Here is an 18,155-nt window from a genome sequence, read left to right on the forward strand (position 1 = left end):
TTCTCCCCATTCCCTTTGGCATTTTTATTTGTCCCACTTTGACTGTTCTAGCTGAAGCTACAGTCTTCATGGGAAGAATAAAGGATTTGTCAAAGAAAAAAACAAGAGCTTGTAGAGCACACATTAATTGTTTCTGTGATGAAAATTGAGAGCTGATGTTTAAATGAGGGTTGGAGAAATAGTTATTAGTCCAGACGTAAATTTAAAGTTCCTAAAAGTAAATCAAATGGTTTCCAGTATCCTTTGAATACTTCCCTTCAGTCCAATGTATTTAACCAGCTTTCTTTCTGAATAACTTCCATATGCTTTACTTTAGCAGTGTAGCTTAGTCTGTTAGTGAACTCTTATAAATAGGTGATAGTCCTAGCAACTGAAGGTATAATTGGCCTCATGGTTTTTTGGACTAATGGGTGGCAGAGAGGTATGGGGCAAAGGACATGATTTGGGTGAGTTCTTATACAATTCTAAAGTTTTGGGTTAGAACATCAGTTTTCTAATTTAAAAAATCTCTTTCCTCTTCTCCAGGGCATCAGAAAAGAAAGTGGTAAAAATTACATCTGAAATACCACAGACTGAGGTAGGTATTATGCTCCTTGGTAGAAGAGCAGTCTCTCTGTATGTCTTTCAGTTTTGTTACCCTTTATTCTCTTTGTATTACCACTTTAAAAACTTTACTCATAGGTAGATAATCAGTATTGACAGATTTTGCTATTGATATGTTTTTCCACCAGCTACACTTGAGAAAACATTTGGACTAGCATAAATACCTTTGAAGTCCTATTTTTTTATATATATAGAAACTATGGTCTTAGTGGATTCTTTAGGATGTTTACAAACTAGGATTGGAGTCTGGGGGGATTTTACCGTGGAAGAGATGAAAAGTAGAAAGTGAAGTACACTTTTAAGTTATAAATCACTAGTTGGTAAGATTGAAATTTCTCTGGATTCTGTCTTAAGATCTTTGAAATTAGGTTCCACTTGAGATCTGTGTTGTTTTTTGTACCTTTAAAGTAAAGGTGGCATAGGACAACACTGCCTCATTTCTAACTAAAAGAGTACCACCAGCATTGGAACCAAGCTGTTCCTTTGATCCCTTTTCAAAGGTCAGCTAGACATAGCTTTTTGTCTTCTTGGCTTCGTGAAGAATGTGGGTTTTATTTTATTCCTTCTCTTTTGTTTTTGAGGATATGAATGTAATAATAGTCTTTTTGTGTTTGCTTTTTGGAAAAGTCTGTTAAGTCCTCAGATAGTTATAACCTAATATCTTCTAGGATTGTTAGTATTCTCAGTTTAGACCTTAAGAAATTACTCCTGATGTTCTAAATATACACACCTCTAAACAACTTTTCTCTTAAAAGTAGGAATCCAGAAATTGAAATTTTTTCCCCCTTCTTTTGTCCATTATCACTTAGAGAATGCAGAAGAGAGCTGAACGATTCAATGTACCTGTGAGTTTGGAGAGTAAGAAAGCTGCCCGGGCAGCTAGGTGAGTGTCCTCAGCCTTTCAGACCTGAGATAGCACTGGTATGAAGGTGAAGGGCTATGATCCTGGGTTTGAAATATAATTGTTGACTTTATTTATTTATTTTTTTTAGATTTTATTTATTTGTTAGAGGTGAAGGGAGGGAGAGAAACATTGATGTGCTAGAGAAACATTGATAGGTTGCCCCTTGCATTCCCCCAATTGGGGACCTGGCCCGCAACCCAGGCACATGCTCTGACTAGGAATTGAATCAGCAACCTTTCGGTTTGCAGGCTGACACCCAACCCACTGAGCCACACCAGCCAGGGTTTAAATACAATTGTTGACTTTAGGTTGGATATAGGCCTTGCTGAAAAGAAACACTATTTTGTTTTGGCTGCATTGATGGAACTCTATTGATTTGGATCATTGCTGTAGATGGGTTTATTATCAAGCAGGGGTTTGTAATAGGTAAAAGTCAGGAACTGCTCCCAATTCTGGTAAGGCTTCTGTTTACCTTATCTGGACTCTTGGTGAGAAAAAGTAAAAGAGACTTCTTTCATGGGCTTGTTAGAATTAGCTAATGATTGCAAGGCTTGAGATCACAAGCAAGAAGTGCCATATGTACACTTGACACGGACCCAGGAGTGTGAACAGCTTCTTAAAACTGAGCTTGTTTTTCTTTCTACAGATTTGGGATTTCTTCAGTTCCATCAAAAGGTAAGCATCCAGAGACTCTTCTGAGAAAGTTACCACTACAGTTTTATTTTCTAGCTTAACAGATTTTATTTCTCCTCATTAAGGTAAACTTGTTAGCTCTAGAAGCCTTTTAAAAAGAGGTTATAACATTTACCACTTTGCTTTAGGTAAAACTATACTTAAGCCTTCCTGGGCAATTTAGAGAAGGTACTGAAGTTATGAGACTAAGAAGACATGCCAACATTTGTTTTCCTTTTCTTAGACACTTTCAGAGGAGTTTCTAGTACCTTGCTTATTCTGGTGTCTCAGATCAGCATATAATTAGTGTGTGCCTGTCTGGTGTTAAACTGCCTAGTGTGGTGGTAAAGTGACAGAGAGTCCTTTTTTACCTCAACCATCTTAACTTCTTAGGAATTTACAAGGAAATAATCTTGGATATACTTTTAAGACTTAGCCACAAGGATGATGATGCATTAATTATAGTGGTCAGTAACTGGAAACAATGTGGTATACAGTAGAAAGTTGGTTAAATGTGTACAATAGTATAGTGGAAGACCATGCAGATGTTAAAAATTATATTGATGAATATTTGTCATGGGAGTAAAAGGCAGAAAATTGTACTTAAACAACAATTAAAATTAAAAAAAGAATGTCAGAAAGATATACTAAGTGAAAAAGGCAAGTTATACAGTTTGCAGTGTGTTCCCATTTTAGTAATAAAAATGCATATATGACAAGGAAGAAAGATTAAAGGGATATATACTAAATTGTTAATACTCATTATGTCTGGTAGGTAGAGTTTTGATTGACTTCTTTCTGTGTTTTTAGAATTTCTACAGTGAATGTGCATTTTGTTATAAATTAGGAAAAAAGGGTTTTTTTTAATCACATAATCATCCCTGGCTGGTGTAGCTCAGTGGATTGAGTGCCAGCCTGCAAACCAAAGGGTTGCTGGTTCAATTTCCAGTCAGGGCAAGTGCCTGGGTTATTGGCCAGGTTCCCCAGTAAGGGAGCCTGAGAGGCAAGCGCACATTGATGTTTCTCTCTCTCTCCATCTCCGTCCCTTCCCCTCTCTTTAAAAATAAGTAAGTAAAATCTTTTAAAAAAGAAAATCAAATTACATAATCCCTGTTCTAAGAGACCTAAAATTTAAATGTAGTCTCCGAATGCAATCCCGTCTTCCTAGTGACCTATTAGTAGTTTTCAAGTATGTTAAGAAAATTCCCTCCAAAGATTTCATAGTGTTTTGCTCTGCTTTTTTAAAAGACCAGCAAAATTCTGGCTGCTATCACTCTATGTTTTAGAAATAAGATACTTTCTGCCCTTTAGTTATGTCAAGAGATAAAATAGGATTGGTGATAGTACAACAAAAATGATTAGACATTAGATGGTACTATTTGAAGAAAGAAGAAAAGTTTAGATTAATTCCTAGTCTGAAAAGGAACCCTGATCAAGAAAAATAAAATAATGTATATATGGCATTTACAGCATTATTATATAATTCTGACATCATAGAACTAGAGTAGCTCTTAAAAGAATAGAATATTTAAAAAGAGTTAGAGTTTTATGAATGAGAACATAAAAACACCTAATAGTTCCTACCACATGGTTTGTGGTAAAAGTTGAATCCATACATAAAGTGTTGGCTCTGGCTGGTATGGCTCAGTGGATTGAGTGCCAGTCTACTAACAGAGAAAGGTCACTGGTTCAATTCCCAGTCGGGGCACATACCTGGTCCTCCTAGGTTGGGGACTTGCGAGAGACAACCAATCCATGTACCTCGCTCATTGGTGTTTCTTTTTCTCTCTTTCAATTAAAAAAAAAAAGTTTACAGTATTAGGGAACCAATTATAAAATTAAGATTGGTTAAAATGAAATTTTAAAAGTTTTAAATAAATAATTATTGACTAGATTAGGGTTGATCCTATAGGCCAATGTACTACTTACTTAGTGATAATTTCAGTACAGAACATTTTCTTAAGGAGGCCATAATGTTAACTCAATGATAGTAACTCTGCTCTTTTTTCCAGATATGCCATTTTTATCTTTTTTAATAGCCTTATTGAGATATAATTTATATGCCATACAGTTCATTCATTTAAAATATATAATTTGCTTTTTTTGTGTTTTGGTTTTTTTGTTCATAGGGCTGTGCAGCCATTATCACAGTCTAATTTTAGGACATATGCATTACCCAAAAAAGAAACCCTATACCCATTAGCAGTTGTTTTCCACCCTTTCCCCCAAATAACCACTGATTTTTTTTTCTATATCTGTAAATTTACCTTTATGTAAATGAATCCATATAATTCATGTTTTTTCGTGACTGAATTCTTTCACTTAGCATAATATGTTTAGGATCCACTCATGTTGTAGCATGTATCAGTACTTCATTTCTTTCTCTCTTTTTTTTTTTTAAGATTTTTATTTATTTCTAGAGATGGGAAAGGAGGGAGAAAGAGAAGGAAAGAAATATCATCTGTTTGCCTCTCACATGCCCTCCCCCACCCCCACCCCCCACCCCTCCCGGGACCTGGCCTGTAACCCAGGCATGTGCCCTGACTGGGAATCAACCAAACAACCCCTTGGTTCATAGTCTGGCACTCAGTCCACTGTGCCACACCATTCAGGGCTCATTTCTTTTTATTCTTGGATAATACTCCGTTGTATAGATATACCATATTTTATCTATTCATCAGTTGATGGACATTTGGGTTGTTTTCACTTTTTGGCTACTATGGACAATGCTTGTATAGGAACATTCATATATAAGTTTTTATGTGGATGTATGTTTTCATAGCTTTTTTTCTGGACACCTAGGAATGGAATTGCTAAGTCATATGATAAACTTTCATGTTAACTTTTTGAGGAACTGCCAAACTGCTTTCCAAAGTGGCTGTATTATGTTCTTGGTGAATGCAGATACAATCTCTGGATGCAATTTGTCTTTCCTTTCTCACCATAAAAGACATTTGTCTTATAAACTATTTCTGTGCTAATTTGATTTGAAGACTGAACTTCCTTTATGACTTTTAAAAATGCTAAATAAAACCTTTTTCTTTTTTAGGCCTGTCATCTGACACCAAGCCTATGGTAAGAATCCTTTTTTTATACCTTTAGAGCCAAAGCTTAACTCGATCCAGTTAGTTTTAAAGTTAGACACTCCTCCTTTTCTGCAGGTCAGAGGAAACTCAGATCATATGAGCTTGGTGATCTTTTTCAGTAGTGTTTTATGTCCTGAATAAAAAGAATTGTTTGAGTTACTTAGAGGTCAGGAAAATTGCCACATCTTCAAAAATGCTATAGCAATCTCTCTACCACTTCTCTTGAAAAAATGAATAGATTTGTTAGAAGACACAGCCCATGTAACACTATGTTTTATGGTACTGGAGTTTTAGGTCTTATCAAATGGCTTTGGATAATGTCTGGTTCTTAATTACCACAAGAGAATCTGTGAAAGCAACTTAATCAATTTAATTAGTTCTATTTATAGATAGTGGTATTTTTAAATACTCCCTAGTAAATGTAAAATCAAGATAAAGACTACGTAGAATAAGACACTTCTGGGCCATTGTGACTAGCAAGTATGTTTAGAAAATGGAAACAAATGGTGTGGTGAAATATATTCAGTTCTATGGAATCTTGCTCTTATGGTTACAGTTGAGTGAAAATGTCTGAAATACTTTTGCCGTTTCGGCCTCGTTCATGAGTATGCTCAGGCTTCACAAGAGGCTTACCTCTAGTGTCTTTAGCTGGCAAAAGGAGGTCAGGTTGAACTCCAGTAAGACCAGTGAAATCACCAAAGCCAACTCCCATGATCAAATTCAGAAACTGGTCAAAGATGTACTGATCATCTAGAAGTCTGTGATTCTCCATTTCTGGACTTGATGCCAGGAAAACACCTTGGCCTGTAAGAAGGGCAGGTATATGGATGAGGTAAGGCGGGCGGTACACTGCCAGTGCTTGAATGCCTGAGGAAGTAACCTGGATGAGGAGGATGAGAATTCTTTGCCCACTGCTCAGCAGATACTGTTAATCTAAGAAGATTGACCACCACATATATCACAGCCTGTACCTGAAAGTGAGAGGTAACATGTTGAAGAACAAGTGGATTCTTGCCCTGACTGATGTGGTTCAGTGGGTTGGGCGTCATAGTGCCAACCAGAAGGTCGCCAGTTCAGTTCTTGGTCAGGGCACATTCCTGGGCCTGTTGTAGGCCAGGTCCCCCAATTGGGGGTGTGTGAGAGGCAACCAGTGGGTGTTTCTTTCCCTCTCTTCCTTTCTTCTCTCTTAAAATAGTAAAAGCTTTTTTTTTTTTAAAGTGGATTCTTATGGAACACATTCGCAAGCTAAAGGCAGACAAGGCACAGAAATTTCTGGCTAACCAGGCTAAGACCTACAGGTATAAGACCAAGGAAGCATACAGGCGCCATGTAGAATGGCTTCAGGTCAAGAAGTAGACCATCAGGACTCTGCCCAAGGAGAAAGAGACCAAAAAATAAAGCCTCACTTCTTTTACCTGTACATAGTAACCTTGGCAGTTACAAACACTAATCATTCAAAATAGCCCTTACCTACTTAATGGGAAAAAAAAAGTCCCAAATATCCTTAATGATAATAAGGCATGATATATGAAAGCTTCCAAGAAAAATGAAAAAAAAAATGAGTGGAGTTCAGTGGTAGATGTGTCTTCTGAAGAAAGTAGATGTGTAGAGATCATTTCTTGTTGCCGGGAGATAGAATCAAGAACTATTTGTATAGACTGTATAGGAATTAATGATTTTTGACTGTGAATGGTGGACGTGCTTGGAGGCGATGATTTAGACAATTGTTTGTGTTTTCCAGCAGTATTTTCCTACTTTGATTTTAAATCCCCTCCTCAGGTTCTTACTACCTTTGATGAATGAAGGAGGCAGGGCTCAATCTTTCACTATATTCCAGAAGAGGCCTTTTAATAATTAGTGGCATGGGTGGTTGCTGCTTAGTTTCCTAATTTAGCACATGGGGTATCTTTAATGTTGTAGTCTTATTTAAACTCTTATCTGTGGACCATAGTTTCTGCCTTCTGTACTTTCTGTTTTGATTTTTTTAATACAGGTGGGGTTTTTTTTGTTTTGTTTTGTTTTGTTTTGTTTGGTTCCCCCTGTGTTTTTGTAGGTTAACCTGGACAAGCTAAAGGAAAGAGCTCAAAGATTCGGTTTGAATGTCTCTTCAATCTCCAGAAAGGTAAAGTACTGTTTTTGCAACATTAGAGCAGCTTAGGGGCTACTAGGCCAAGAAGTGTAACACTTTGTTTCACACAGTCCTTGACCATCATCTCACTGGCTGTTGAATACATTACAGGAATTGTTTCACAAACCTAATTGTTTCCAGATTGCTTTCATAGCTTCTACTTAGGCTTTTTGAGCATACTCTGTAGGGAAGAATGTTTCAAACCAGAAAAACCATCATTGAAAAAAATGATTAGCTCTCATTGGTGTGGCTCAGTGGATCAACTCTAGCCTGCGGACTGAAGGGTCACCTGTTCAATTACTGGTCAGGGCACATACCTGGGCACATACCTGGGTTCCAGGCCAGGTCCCTGGCAGGGGGCATGTGAAATGCAACCAAATAATGTATCCCTCCCTCTCTTCCTTTCTCCCTTCCCTTCTCTCTAAAAATAAATAAATAAATAAATAAATAAATAAATTTTAAATGATTTTTTTCCATTTGCATATGGAAATACTGACTTCTCTGGAAATTCATTGGAAAAATTGACCTGACAGTGGTTATATTTTTGCTTAGGAAAAAAAACAACTCTAAAAAATAAACATTTGTGCTCCTATAGGACTCATAACTTTGCTTACAACTGTGTTTCATCTTCCCTTCAGGTTATATATTTGATGTTTACCAGAAATATAACATCAGCTCTGTGTGCCCAGCTTGATGCTGAGACCATAGGTATTCAGTAGAAGTATGCTGGTCTATGTGAAATTTTTAAAAATTTGGTGTTGAGGTGTAGGCAGAGTATGTGATTCTTAAACCATATACAGATTAATTGGGAAGAATGATTATAAATCCAAAGTCATTTGTGTTTGCTAGATGGCCAAGAAAGGGTTCCTTGGATCTGTGGCCCTGGTTCTCATCTTCTTTTGTATATGAGGGCTAGGTGTCTAAGAATCTCAGTAGTAATTTCACTCTTCTAGGGAATTATGTGTGTTTGTGTGTTCCATTAAAATTAACTAAATAGAACATTATACCTCCTGTTACTCAGCTCATGTGGACACATTCCTGAAAGGAATTTGTCCCTCACTTATACTGTCCACCTGAGTTATTTTGATAACATTTCATTACAGGGATATCAGCTTTTTCTATCCTTCCCTAGAGTCTTTTTCCATATTTGACCTGATTTCATTTTCAGTCCACAGGAGACTGGGTAAAACATGGTATACCTTAATTTATTTTGTGACTTGGAGCAAAGTATTAAATTTATCTGGTCCACATCTATAAGAATCGGAGTAATACCTGACACTATGTGAAGAGTAATTAATTGTGTATTTGAAATTCTTAACATAGTGACACTTTGACCCTCAATAAATACTAGTTTTCTTCTTTTTTTTTTTTAAATCTTTACCCAAGGATATGTTTATTGATTTTGGAGAGAGAGAAACATCGATGTGAGAGAGAAACATTGATCTGTTGCCTCCTGTATGCGCCCTGGCTGGGGATCAAAGCCGCAACCTAGGTATGTGCCCTGACCTAACTGGGAATTGAAACTGCAACCTTTTGGTGTACAGGATGATGCTCCAACCAACTGAGCCACCCGGCCAGGGCTCGCTCTTAGTTCAGTTCTGTTGGCCAACTGGCTTTATGACTTTAATTTAGGCAGTTAACTCTGGTGTTTTATTTCATCATTGAGAAGATTTCAATTCTCATTTTAAGTCACTAATGGGTTACAATTAGATAATGGTAATTGGCAGAACTCTGACCATATGAGCTCTCTTCTCTGATCCTGTTCATGTCACACACATGTTCTAGCATGGTATTTCTCAGATTCTGTGACAAAGACTAACTTTTTTAAATTTTCGATTTATTGCAAAGTGGTACTTGTATAAAATACAATAAAAATGGCATACCAGTGTTAAATTACTTTGGAAATGTCTAAACACTCAATTTTTGGACTTAACTGCAGACTGGTAACAAACAGTTTGGGGACCAGCACCAGGAGGCAGACCACATTTTGAGCACTGTATTAGAGTATATGATTTACTCCAGGTACCAGGTACCACTCTGCTTGGAGGTTTGTGATTTTTTTGAGATGCCATCTTTGAGTATAGGTTCCATACACATTGATCCTAAATCCTGATTTTCAGGATCATCCTAATTTTAATAGCTTGCTCTAATTTTTCCCCGTAAACCATTAAAATGTCCCAGAAATGTAGATATTTTGCTGTCTAGGCCACTACTGTCCAATAGAACTTTCTGTGATGATGGGAGTATTCTATAGACTATTGTTCTATTGAATAATTTACTATTTGATATAGTAGTAATTAGCCATGTGTGTTTGTTGATCACTTAAAATGTAGCTAGTATAACTGAGGAACTGAATTTTTAATTAATTTAAATAACCACATGTTTATTGAACTACTCAAGTCTAGTTTATATCTCCCACACAGCTTTTACATTTGGAAGTAGCATGGGATTCCTTTGTCAGACTACATAAATTGAACCACTGTTTTTGTAGCCCAGAATTTTTTAATACTTGGAGAATATAAGCAGTTTTAGACTGAATCTGTAGGAGAGAAATTGGAGGAACAGAAGTAAGATTTTAAAAAAGTGTTCTTTTTTGTTCACCAAGTAACTTCTTTTCCAGAACTTAGTATCCTAGATCCAAATCTTGAAATTGCAAATTGGACATGTTTTTGGTGAGAGTTGCCTGGTTTGGTCTTATGTTTAACTGTTCTTTATCACCAGAGATGATTTGTTACCTAGTATTTGTTTGGTTGGCCAAGGTTGTGATATGATTAAGTTTGTATTTATGGGACAACCAGATCAGCACACTTTATCCACTTTATTTTAGGATCCTGGGTTCTAGTACAGAATCCTCCTACATAATTTGGCACAGATCTCATTCACTTAGATATGATGCCAATAGTGGTATGTTAGTAGATGGTGTGGAGATGCCTCTTCTTCATCCTAGTATCCTAAAGAGTACAAGGAGTAACCTACTTCCTGTCATTTCCATGTCACAGGGTATGTGTTTACTTGATCCACCTTAAGACCTTGATTGCTTGCTGCTGTCTCTTTAGCAGATTTTATAGCAGACCAGTATATATGATGAAGAGAAGGTGTATGAGAGGAAGTAAGCCATAGATAATGGCATTTATGACTAGTTTTTTTTAACTTTCATAATTTGATTATCTCTGTATTTTAGATTTGCTTGTACATATTACACATTTGAGGATACTGAGTCTCAACTTTTCTTCCTAGGCTGACTTTTGCATGACTATGCATATATTTCAGTTTTTAGCTCTACTAGTATACTATACACATTAGGCATTGCACAGAAACTTAAAGAAATCTATCTTCCCCCACCCCCCAATCATCTTCCCTCTTTTGCCCTGCCCAAGAAAGGCCTGTTCATTCATGTTTTCAGCTCAAGTCTCAGTGAATAGAATCCTGTTGGTTTAGGATAATGGGAAGTGACGGGGCAAAGAATGGCATTGGCATTTATAGACATTTTTTACACAAGAGGCTGTAAATTGTCCCCTCCAACTCTTTGGATTATTTAAGGATAGAATGGCATGCCTTTTCTCGTATAAACCTCATGGTGACTATGGACTGAGAAACCTCCCACCCCTCAAACAAAACAAAATGTAGATAAATAACCTCTGCCTGATTGGTTCTGATTGATCATCTGCTAGGTTTTCAGTCTTGTGCTTGACTATTTCCCCCCCACCCCTACCCCCTGAACTTTTCCATGCCTCCCAAGAGAAAGAGTGTTGTAAGTCCTGTTGGTGTTGGACAGGATCTGTGAAAGGAGTGAGAGGGAATGGGTAGAGGGAATAGATGGGAGGCCAGATCAGTTAACATATATTGGTCATAGGACATTAGTTTTGGTAAAAACTTAAGTCTGGGTCTAGGGTTACAGTGCTCACTGAAGTAGCTAATTTGAATTTGTTTTTTATTTTATTTTGTTTTCAAATATTGGCACATTTGGGAAAGTGAAACTTGATACTTTAGGAAGTTATAGGAAATCCAGCTAGGCAAGTATTTAAAAACAAACCAACAAACCCAGCCACTAAGCAGAAAACTGGAATGTGGTTTATATACTCTTCTCCCATCCTGGGAATGTGAGGAGCATGTGTTACTACTTATTTATTAATAGCAAAAGAAAATATAAGCACCTTGTATCCCTGTTAATCTTAATACATCTTTCTCTACTATAGTATTAACTGGGTTTTCCTTACTCATAGCTCTTCATATAGCTAACTGTGCTAATAATTTATCTTAAGGCTTATAAACCCTGAAGGCTGCTTTTCCCAGGTTTGTGATTTTTGCCAGTTTCTTCCCTGATAATGTGGTCTTAAGTTATATAGTGTCAGAATATAAAAATTGAAAACAAACTACCCCTCCAGTGGCCATCTTCTTGTTGATGAGACTGGTAACTAGAGGGTTCTTGGGTAGCTGCAGTGATTAGTTTCATGAGCCTTTCATATAATTGTATATTTTTGCTCACCCACTGATTGGAGATAAATCTCTTCAGAGTGAGAGAGAAATTAGACCTGCTTTGTTTTTGAGGAGCTTGTCGCTAAAATAGGTTAAGATATCAAAGAGGAAGCTGGGACAAAGAGTCAGTTCCAAACACAGGAAGGTACCAGTGTCTCCTAGCATACAGATTTCATTGTGGCTAACTGGTGGTGGGCTGGTCTCCAGTCACTCTCTTCTGGAAGGCCCATTTGATTATATCTAGATTCCCTTCCACCATCTTGTTTGAAATACTTGTTTGTTTCTCCCCTCCAGCATTGGGCTTTGGAATACAGATAAGCCATTGAGATGTGGAGAGAAGGAAGTTTATCAGCCTTCCCAGAGAACCTATAATTGGGAATTATTAGAGAGTTTATCCATGGGTATACAAAGCTCTTCCAAAGGGAGAGCTGTGGGGCCATGAATAGGACATTGCCAGCATGGAACTGTAAGAACACAGAGGAAACCATAAGCTATGGCAAGGTGTTCTATAGAATATTTTTTAAAGGGGTAGTGGTAGAAGATACAGATCTCAGGGTAAGTTAGGAAAGTAGCCTGCTGAGTAGGTTTGGGTTCTTATATTCATCCAAATATACTCAAGCAACTATACCTAGAGCAAGTGCAACATGTAACTTCTCTGTTTCCGTTTCTCATAGGACCCTATAAGACCAAGAAAGCTCGCTTGCGTACATGCTTTCCCATACTCTCTGTCTCTCCACATGCATGCACCAAGGAAATGCGCTTGACACAATGAGAAGTGGCTGACTACAAAACAGAAAGAGAGCCCTCAGCAAACACCAATCATACTGGCACACTGATCTCAGACTTTCAGCCTACAGAACCATAAGAAAATAAATGTCTGTTAAGCCCAAAAAAAGCAAAACCCAAGAAAAATGCAGAGTGTGGGATTGTAGATGGAAAAATCTTCAGTGTGATCCTTTTAGTCATTACATTTCATTGATCTCAAGGGCTTTTGGGGAAATACACCTCCCCCCCCTTCATCCTAGGTTGTCATTTTTCCCAAAATGATTTCTCTGTTTGAAAAACTGTGTTCTTTTAAATTCTACTAACCAATAAGAAAAGGTAAGAGTGGGTTATATTTATGGGAGATAGAGACAGCAGTTGAGAGTGGTTATGAGAAAGGATGAGTTTCAAGAAAAACCCAAGACCCAACCCCACTTAGTCTTCAGCGATTTTTGGAGCATTTTAGGGCCAAACCAAATTTAATCAGTCCGCCCTGGCTGGCGTAGCTCAGTGGATTGAGCACGGGCTGGGAACCAAAGTGTCCCAGGTTTGATCCCCAACCAGGGTACATTCCTGGGTTGCAGGCCATAACCCCCAGCAACTGCACATTGATGTCTCTGTCTCTCTCTCTCTCCCCCCTTCTCTCCCTAAAAAATAAATAAATAAATAAAAATCTTTAAAAAAAATTTAATCAGTCCTTTACATCCCCCTCTAATTCATAATTTGGAAATAAATATTTGGCATTTCTTATACTGCTGTTAATCCACCCAAACATTGGAACAAAGCTTTAGGGAGTGGTGAAGGAACTGTTTAAAGAGGAAACAATAGGGAAAACTCTCTGACCTCAGTTTATACCCTCATCTGGTTCTCCATTTGTTCCTGCTGAGGAACAGAACTTGTCTTTTGTCTGTAACACAAATACATCTTCACTTCCCTCCCTTCCCACTCCCCCCCCCCACCTGCTCTTCTCACTCCCTTCTATTATGGTTCCAATCAATGATGTCATTATGTGTGCCATTCAACTGCTGTTGAACCACTTGGCCATAGGAATTTGGAACAGCAAAGAGGCAGAATGGAATTTTTCTCTCTTCTTGAGAATGTATTCTAATTTTATCTAGAGAAGTAGGAGTCAGGTTTTTCTTTGCTCAACAACTTCTACTCCCACTATGCCTTAGCTTTTTTTTTCCCCCCTAACTTTCAAACACACACTTTTTACCTAGCTGGGTATGAGGGAAAATTGGGCATGAATTATTTGGAATATAAATTGCACACTTCAAGAGGAAAATCTTTAAAAATCGGGGAAGCAAGATTAAATTTTTGATGCTGTGTTAGCTTTTATGGCTGGTGTTTTGCCCTCTACTATAAATTGGAACTTTGAGAAGTTTGTGATAAAGGGTTTATACTTCCTAAGGTACATACCTTTTCATTTGATTTTTCCCTTTCTGATTTCATTCATTGAGTTTGAACCCAAATAACTAGTGGGTAAGAAAGTTTATAGTCAGGTAAACTCTCTTTCCTGTCTCCCCTGCTTGATATACCAACCCTACTAATGTCTTTGAATTCCTCCTTCAAATATGTCAGAACTGATGGCTTTGATAAAAAACAAGTTTTATGCCTCTCTGTGGTCCCCCTGTAGTCTTTGCCCCAAGAGTAAACATAGCCTGGAAAAGGAGGGGAATGCTGGATTTTGTTGAGTCTGTTTTACTTTTAAATACTTTTGGTTGTTTTTGGCTAGCCAAGCTCATGGGGTGGGATTATACTTTTGAGTGTCAGTTTTGTGTGTGTGGGGGGGGGGGGGGTTTAAGCACTACTCTTTAGTACATAAGATGAATAATTGTTAAAACCCACCTGTAAACACATTATATATGATCCGTATGTCTAATTTTGGAGTGACCAGTACCTGTCTGATTGCTACCAGACACTTTTCTTGGCTATGCTGAAATGTGAGCCAACTACCTGAATCCAAGTCTGTCTGTCCATCCTTCAAAATCTGTATGGGAGGGAAAAGTGTGGGCTTTTTGTGTTTTTTGTTTGTTTGTTTAGTATGTGTGTGTGTTATTTTTTGCTGGGAGGGGAGAATTTTGGTGTTCCAAAGGTTTCTCATGATGTGAGAGCTGTACCAATACAGGAATGTTTAAGAATTTTTTTAAAGGTTTTATTTATTTTCAGAGAGGGGGAAAGAAGGGAGAAAGGATGGGAAAGAAACATCTGTGTGTAAGGGAAGCATCGATTGGTTACCTCTCACACACCCCCAGCTGGGGACCTGGCCTGCAACCCAAACATGTGCCTGGGACATGAACTGGGGACCTTTTGGTTCACAGGCTGGTGCCCAACGCACTGAGCCACAACAGCCAGGGCTAAGATGTATTTTAATACTTGAGATGTTAACACTTGAATTGTTTGGGCTGACACTGATTAGGAGAGGTAATATTTTATTTTAAAAAAATGCATAAGGGTTCAATCAATAAAGGTTTAATAATTACATGATAGTTCATTTTCTTTATGTACTCACCAAAATAGCAAAGTTGCTTTTCATGCCTGATAGTTGAAGCTGCTCAGAAAAAAATTCTATAGTCTTTTAGAGGTGGAGATGGGGGTGAAGCATGTTAGATTGGGAGATATTTTATAGGGGGATACTTGGTCCCCACTAGCAAAACTAGCAAAGGGCCTGTGTTTAATAAAATCGGAGGTCCTTTTAAGATTTAGAAAATATTAATGCCTTTTCCCCCCTCCTGTTCCTTTGCTACTCTTTTCTCACATTTTCAAGAAATAATATTTTAACCAAATCTTACTTTCTTATCCCCAGAGCAGATTCTTAGGACAGAAATAGAAATGTATTTTCAGCGTGTTCCACATTTGTAGTTCATATCAAATATTGAATCTTTTAAGTCCATAGCAGTGAATATTATTGAGGAGATTATGTTTGAAGTGCTTTGTGCCTGGATTTTGGAAAGTATTTATTGAGTGAGGAGTTTACTGAGTTAAGGTAGAGAAAGCAGTTAAGAATTTTCACTATTATGCTTGTGTTTAGATATGATATGGTTGAGTAGGAAAGGAAACTAGAAATGAATAGAGCCATAGGATGAGAGGTTTTATATGATAACTCTCTTTAGAGCTCTGAATGAACAAGCAAAACACATAAGCCTTAAAAATCTGTTCTCCACTTTATTGACATTCTCTCTCTTACTCTGTATTAGTTCTGTAGGAAAAAAGTATGTGTTTGAACCTAGTTGCCTCCCTCTTTTCCCCACATATCTGAAGTGTTCCCTGATCTTGTTTTGGCATGTTCTTCCTTTATTGAACCCCTCTGATTAACAAGGGTCTTTCTGTTCCTGTATTTGAATTCTAGGAAGGCAGTGAGACAGGTGTGCTCCTTAGAGCTAGCTGTGATTTCTTCCTTTTTTTTTTTCTTTTTTTCTTTTCATATCCCTGCAGCTGAGATATCCTCTTAGCAGGAATCTTAAACTTTTTTTGGAAGGCCCCTAGTGCTTTTGGGGGATGGGGGGATTGGAATGTAGTAGCAGCCTTCTTTGGACTTGGTGAGAAAATAAAAAAAAAAAAATTTTTGACCCTACTTTCTCAAAGCTGTTTGCAGTTCTTACTGACTGTAACTGTCTGTAAGATTAACCAGGGGACACTTTTTGAAGTTGAGCTCCCTAAGCTCTTCCTTTTGAGGTTCAGGTTTATTGAATAGGATGAAGCCAGAAATCTGCATTTTAAAATATTGTAGTTAAAAAGGATACATTTTCCTAATGCTTGTTTTAAATTTGTGAATTCTTAGGTAACTGTCATCCTTCATTCTCTGTATTTTTTGGCCAAGATAGCATTTATCTCCCTTCAGAAATTTTTAGCTTTCTTGACATTTCTTTCAAGCTTTGCATCGCTTATCCTTAAAAGCTACAGCCTTCTGGCTTTTAAGGGAGGGAGGTGGGGACTTTAATAGAAACTTAGTTTCCGGGGGTCTCAAGTGTGAAGCCTTCATTTCCTCCACCTGCCTTGCTTTGTCCTACAATCAGTTAGAGCAAGACCGAGACGACCTCCTCTGGGGTTGGAGAGGAGTGGGGGTTGGGGAAAGAGCTTGATTTGGACAAGAGGAAGGAAAAGTAATAGGAGCTAGTGATTCTGAAGGGTCTTTAGTTCTGAGCTGACTGTGTTTGGAAGCTTCATATCCTGTGAAGGTAGGAGATACAGTTCCCGGTGGTATCTTACTCTGATTTAGTTTTGAAGTTCCTGATACCCTTCTGGCCCTAGAAAGTTGATTTTTATCTCAGAGTTGAAAGATTGTTGAAAGTAAGATAGTTGTTTTGGGAAGTGCATTATATGTATGTGAGGGGGAGTGTTGGAATGTTTCTTCACTATGTATGTGCTAAGATGGTATATCCTCTGTTGGTCCAGTCCTTCACCTTTAGTCCTCCTTTAGGCTCTGTACAATTGGTTTTTAGGACCACCCCATGTTTTGTGGTCTGGCGGGCATAAGGTTCAAGAGTAAACATGTACAGATGAATTTCAGAAACTGGGGCAGGGAGGTGACAGCTGTATGTTTAAGCATTGAAGTGTTTCTGAGAGAAAAACCATTGGTTGTTGTCATTCACCCTTAGAGTATGAAATTGGAAGCCCACTTACCCTGGAGTGTTTCATAACCTTTACCTCTGGGAAGTCAAGGCCATGTCATTATTAATCTACCATCGCCTGAAAGCCCCCAGGCTCTGCTTTTCATCTCGCCCTCGGTCACATGGCAATGAAAGTCAGGGTATGACCGTAAGGGTCCCTCTTTTCTTTTTGCCTCACTCTTGCCTTACATTCCCTTGAAAAATCAGACTGACCTGAGAACTATTAACATAGTATTGTAATTCATTTACAAAAGGGGGCAGTTTGTTAATGTTTGCAAAATGTGACCATTTTAGGCCCCTATTAGCCTGTTTTTCATCACTCCAGGGAAGAGAGTTCTGAAATAACTGTTACAGTGGGATAAATAAAGTGGCAGGATTTAGGTCCTGCTGGGAATGTATTATACATAGTTTTACATATACTTTTACATAGAACATGGTTGGATGTGAACAGTAACTCAGTCATTAAAACAGCTATAGGAGAATGCCCTGGCTGGTGTGGCTCAGTGGATTATGCCCTGGCCTGTGGACCAAAAGATTGCTGGTTTGATTCCCAGTCATCGCCAGGGCCTGGGTTGCAGGCCAGGTCCCCAGTTGGGGGCATGTGAGAGGCAACTGATCCCATTCTCACTCATTGGTCCATTCCCTCACACTTCGTTTCTCTCCCTTTCTTTGTCTGCCCCCCCCCCCCATAATAAATAAATAAATAAAGTATTTTTAAAAAAAACAGCTATAGGAGAATGGCCAGCTCCAACTCACAGCAGTACCCGAGCTTCCCTGAAGCTCCTTCCTACTTGTAAAGATATCTCTGGCTGAATTTTTTTTAAGATTTTATTTATTTATTTTTAAAGAGCGGGGAAGAGAGGGAGAGAAACATCAGTGTGTGGTTGCCTCTCACATGGCCCCCCGCTGGGGAC

General features: G+C 38.1%; 1 protein-coding gene and 1 pseudogene across 4 annotated transcripts in view; both read left to right on the top strand.

Moving 5' to 3' along the window:
- The window catches only part of LOC114513569 (SAP domain containing ribonucleoprotein), a 52,859-nt gene that overhangs the window by 16,086 nt on the left and 18,618 nt on the right, over window positions 1–18,155 (top strand). For 2 of the 4 annotated variants that reach the window (XR_003685847.2, XM_028532904.2), the window contains 5 exons: window positions 526–577; window positions 1,413–1,486; window positions 2,154–2,182; window positions 5,229–5,254; window positions 7,319–7,387. Coding sequence is in view for 3 of the 4 variants with exons in the window: in XM_028532904.2 (XP_028388705.1) it covers window positions 526–577; window positions 1,413–1,486; window positions 2,154–2,182; window positions 5,229–5,254; window positions 7,319–7,387 (250 nt within the window). In the remaining variant the exon portion in view is untranslated. Of the gene's footprint in view, window positions 1–525; window positions 578–1,412; window positions 1,487–2,153; window positions 2,183–5,228; window positions 5,255–7,318; window positions 7,388–8,031; window positions 8,207–8,779; window positions 8,836–18,155 lie in introns of those variants that run through there. The other 2 variants (XM_036018863.1, XM_036018864.1) reach the window with 2 other exon arrangements.
- On the top strand, window positions 5,261–7,040 carry LOC114513570 (annotated as a pseudogene).

The sequence above is a fragment of the Phyllostomus discolor genome, chromosome 2 (assembly GCF_004126475.2).
Source record: "Phyllostomus discolor isolate MPI-MPIP mPhyDis1 chromosome 2, mPhyDis1.pri.v3, whole genome shotgun sequence".
NCBI classification, from domain to species: Eukaryota; Metazoa; Chordata; class Mammalia; order Chiroptera; family Phyllostomidae; genus Phyllostomus; species Phyllostomus discolor.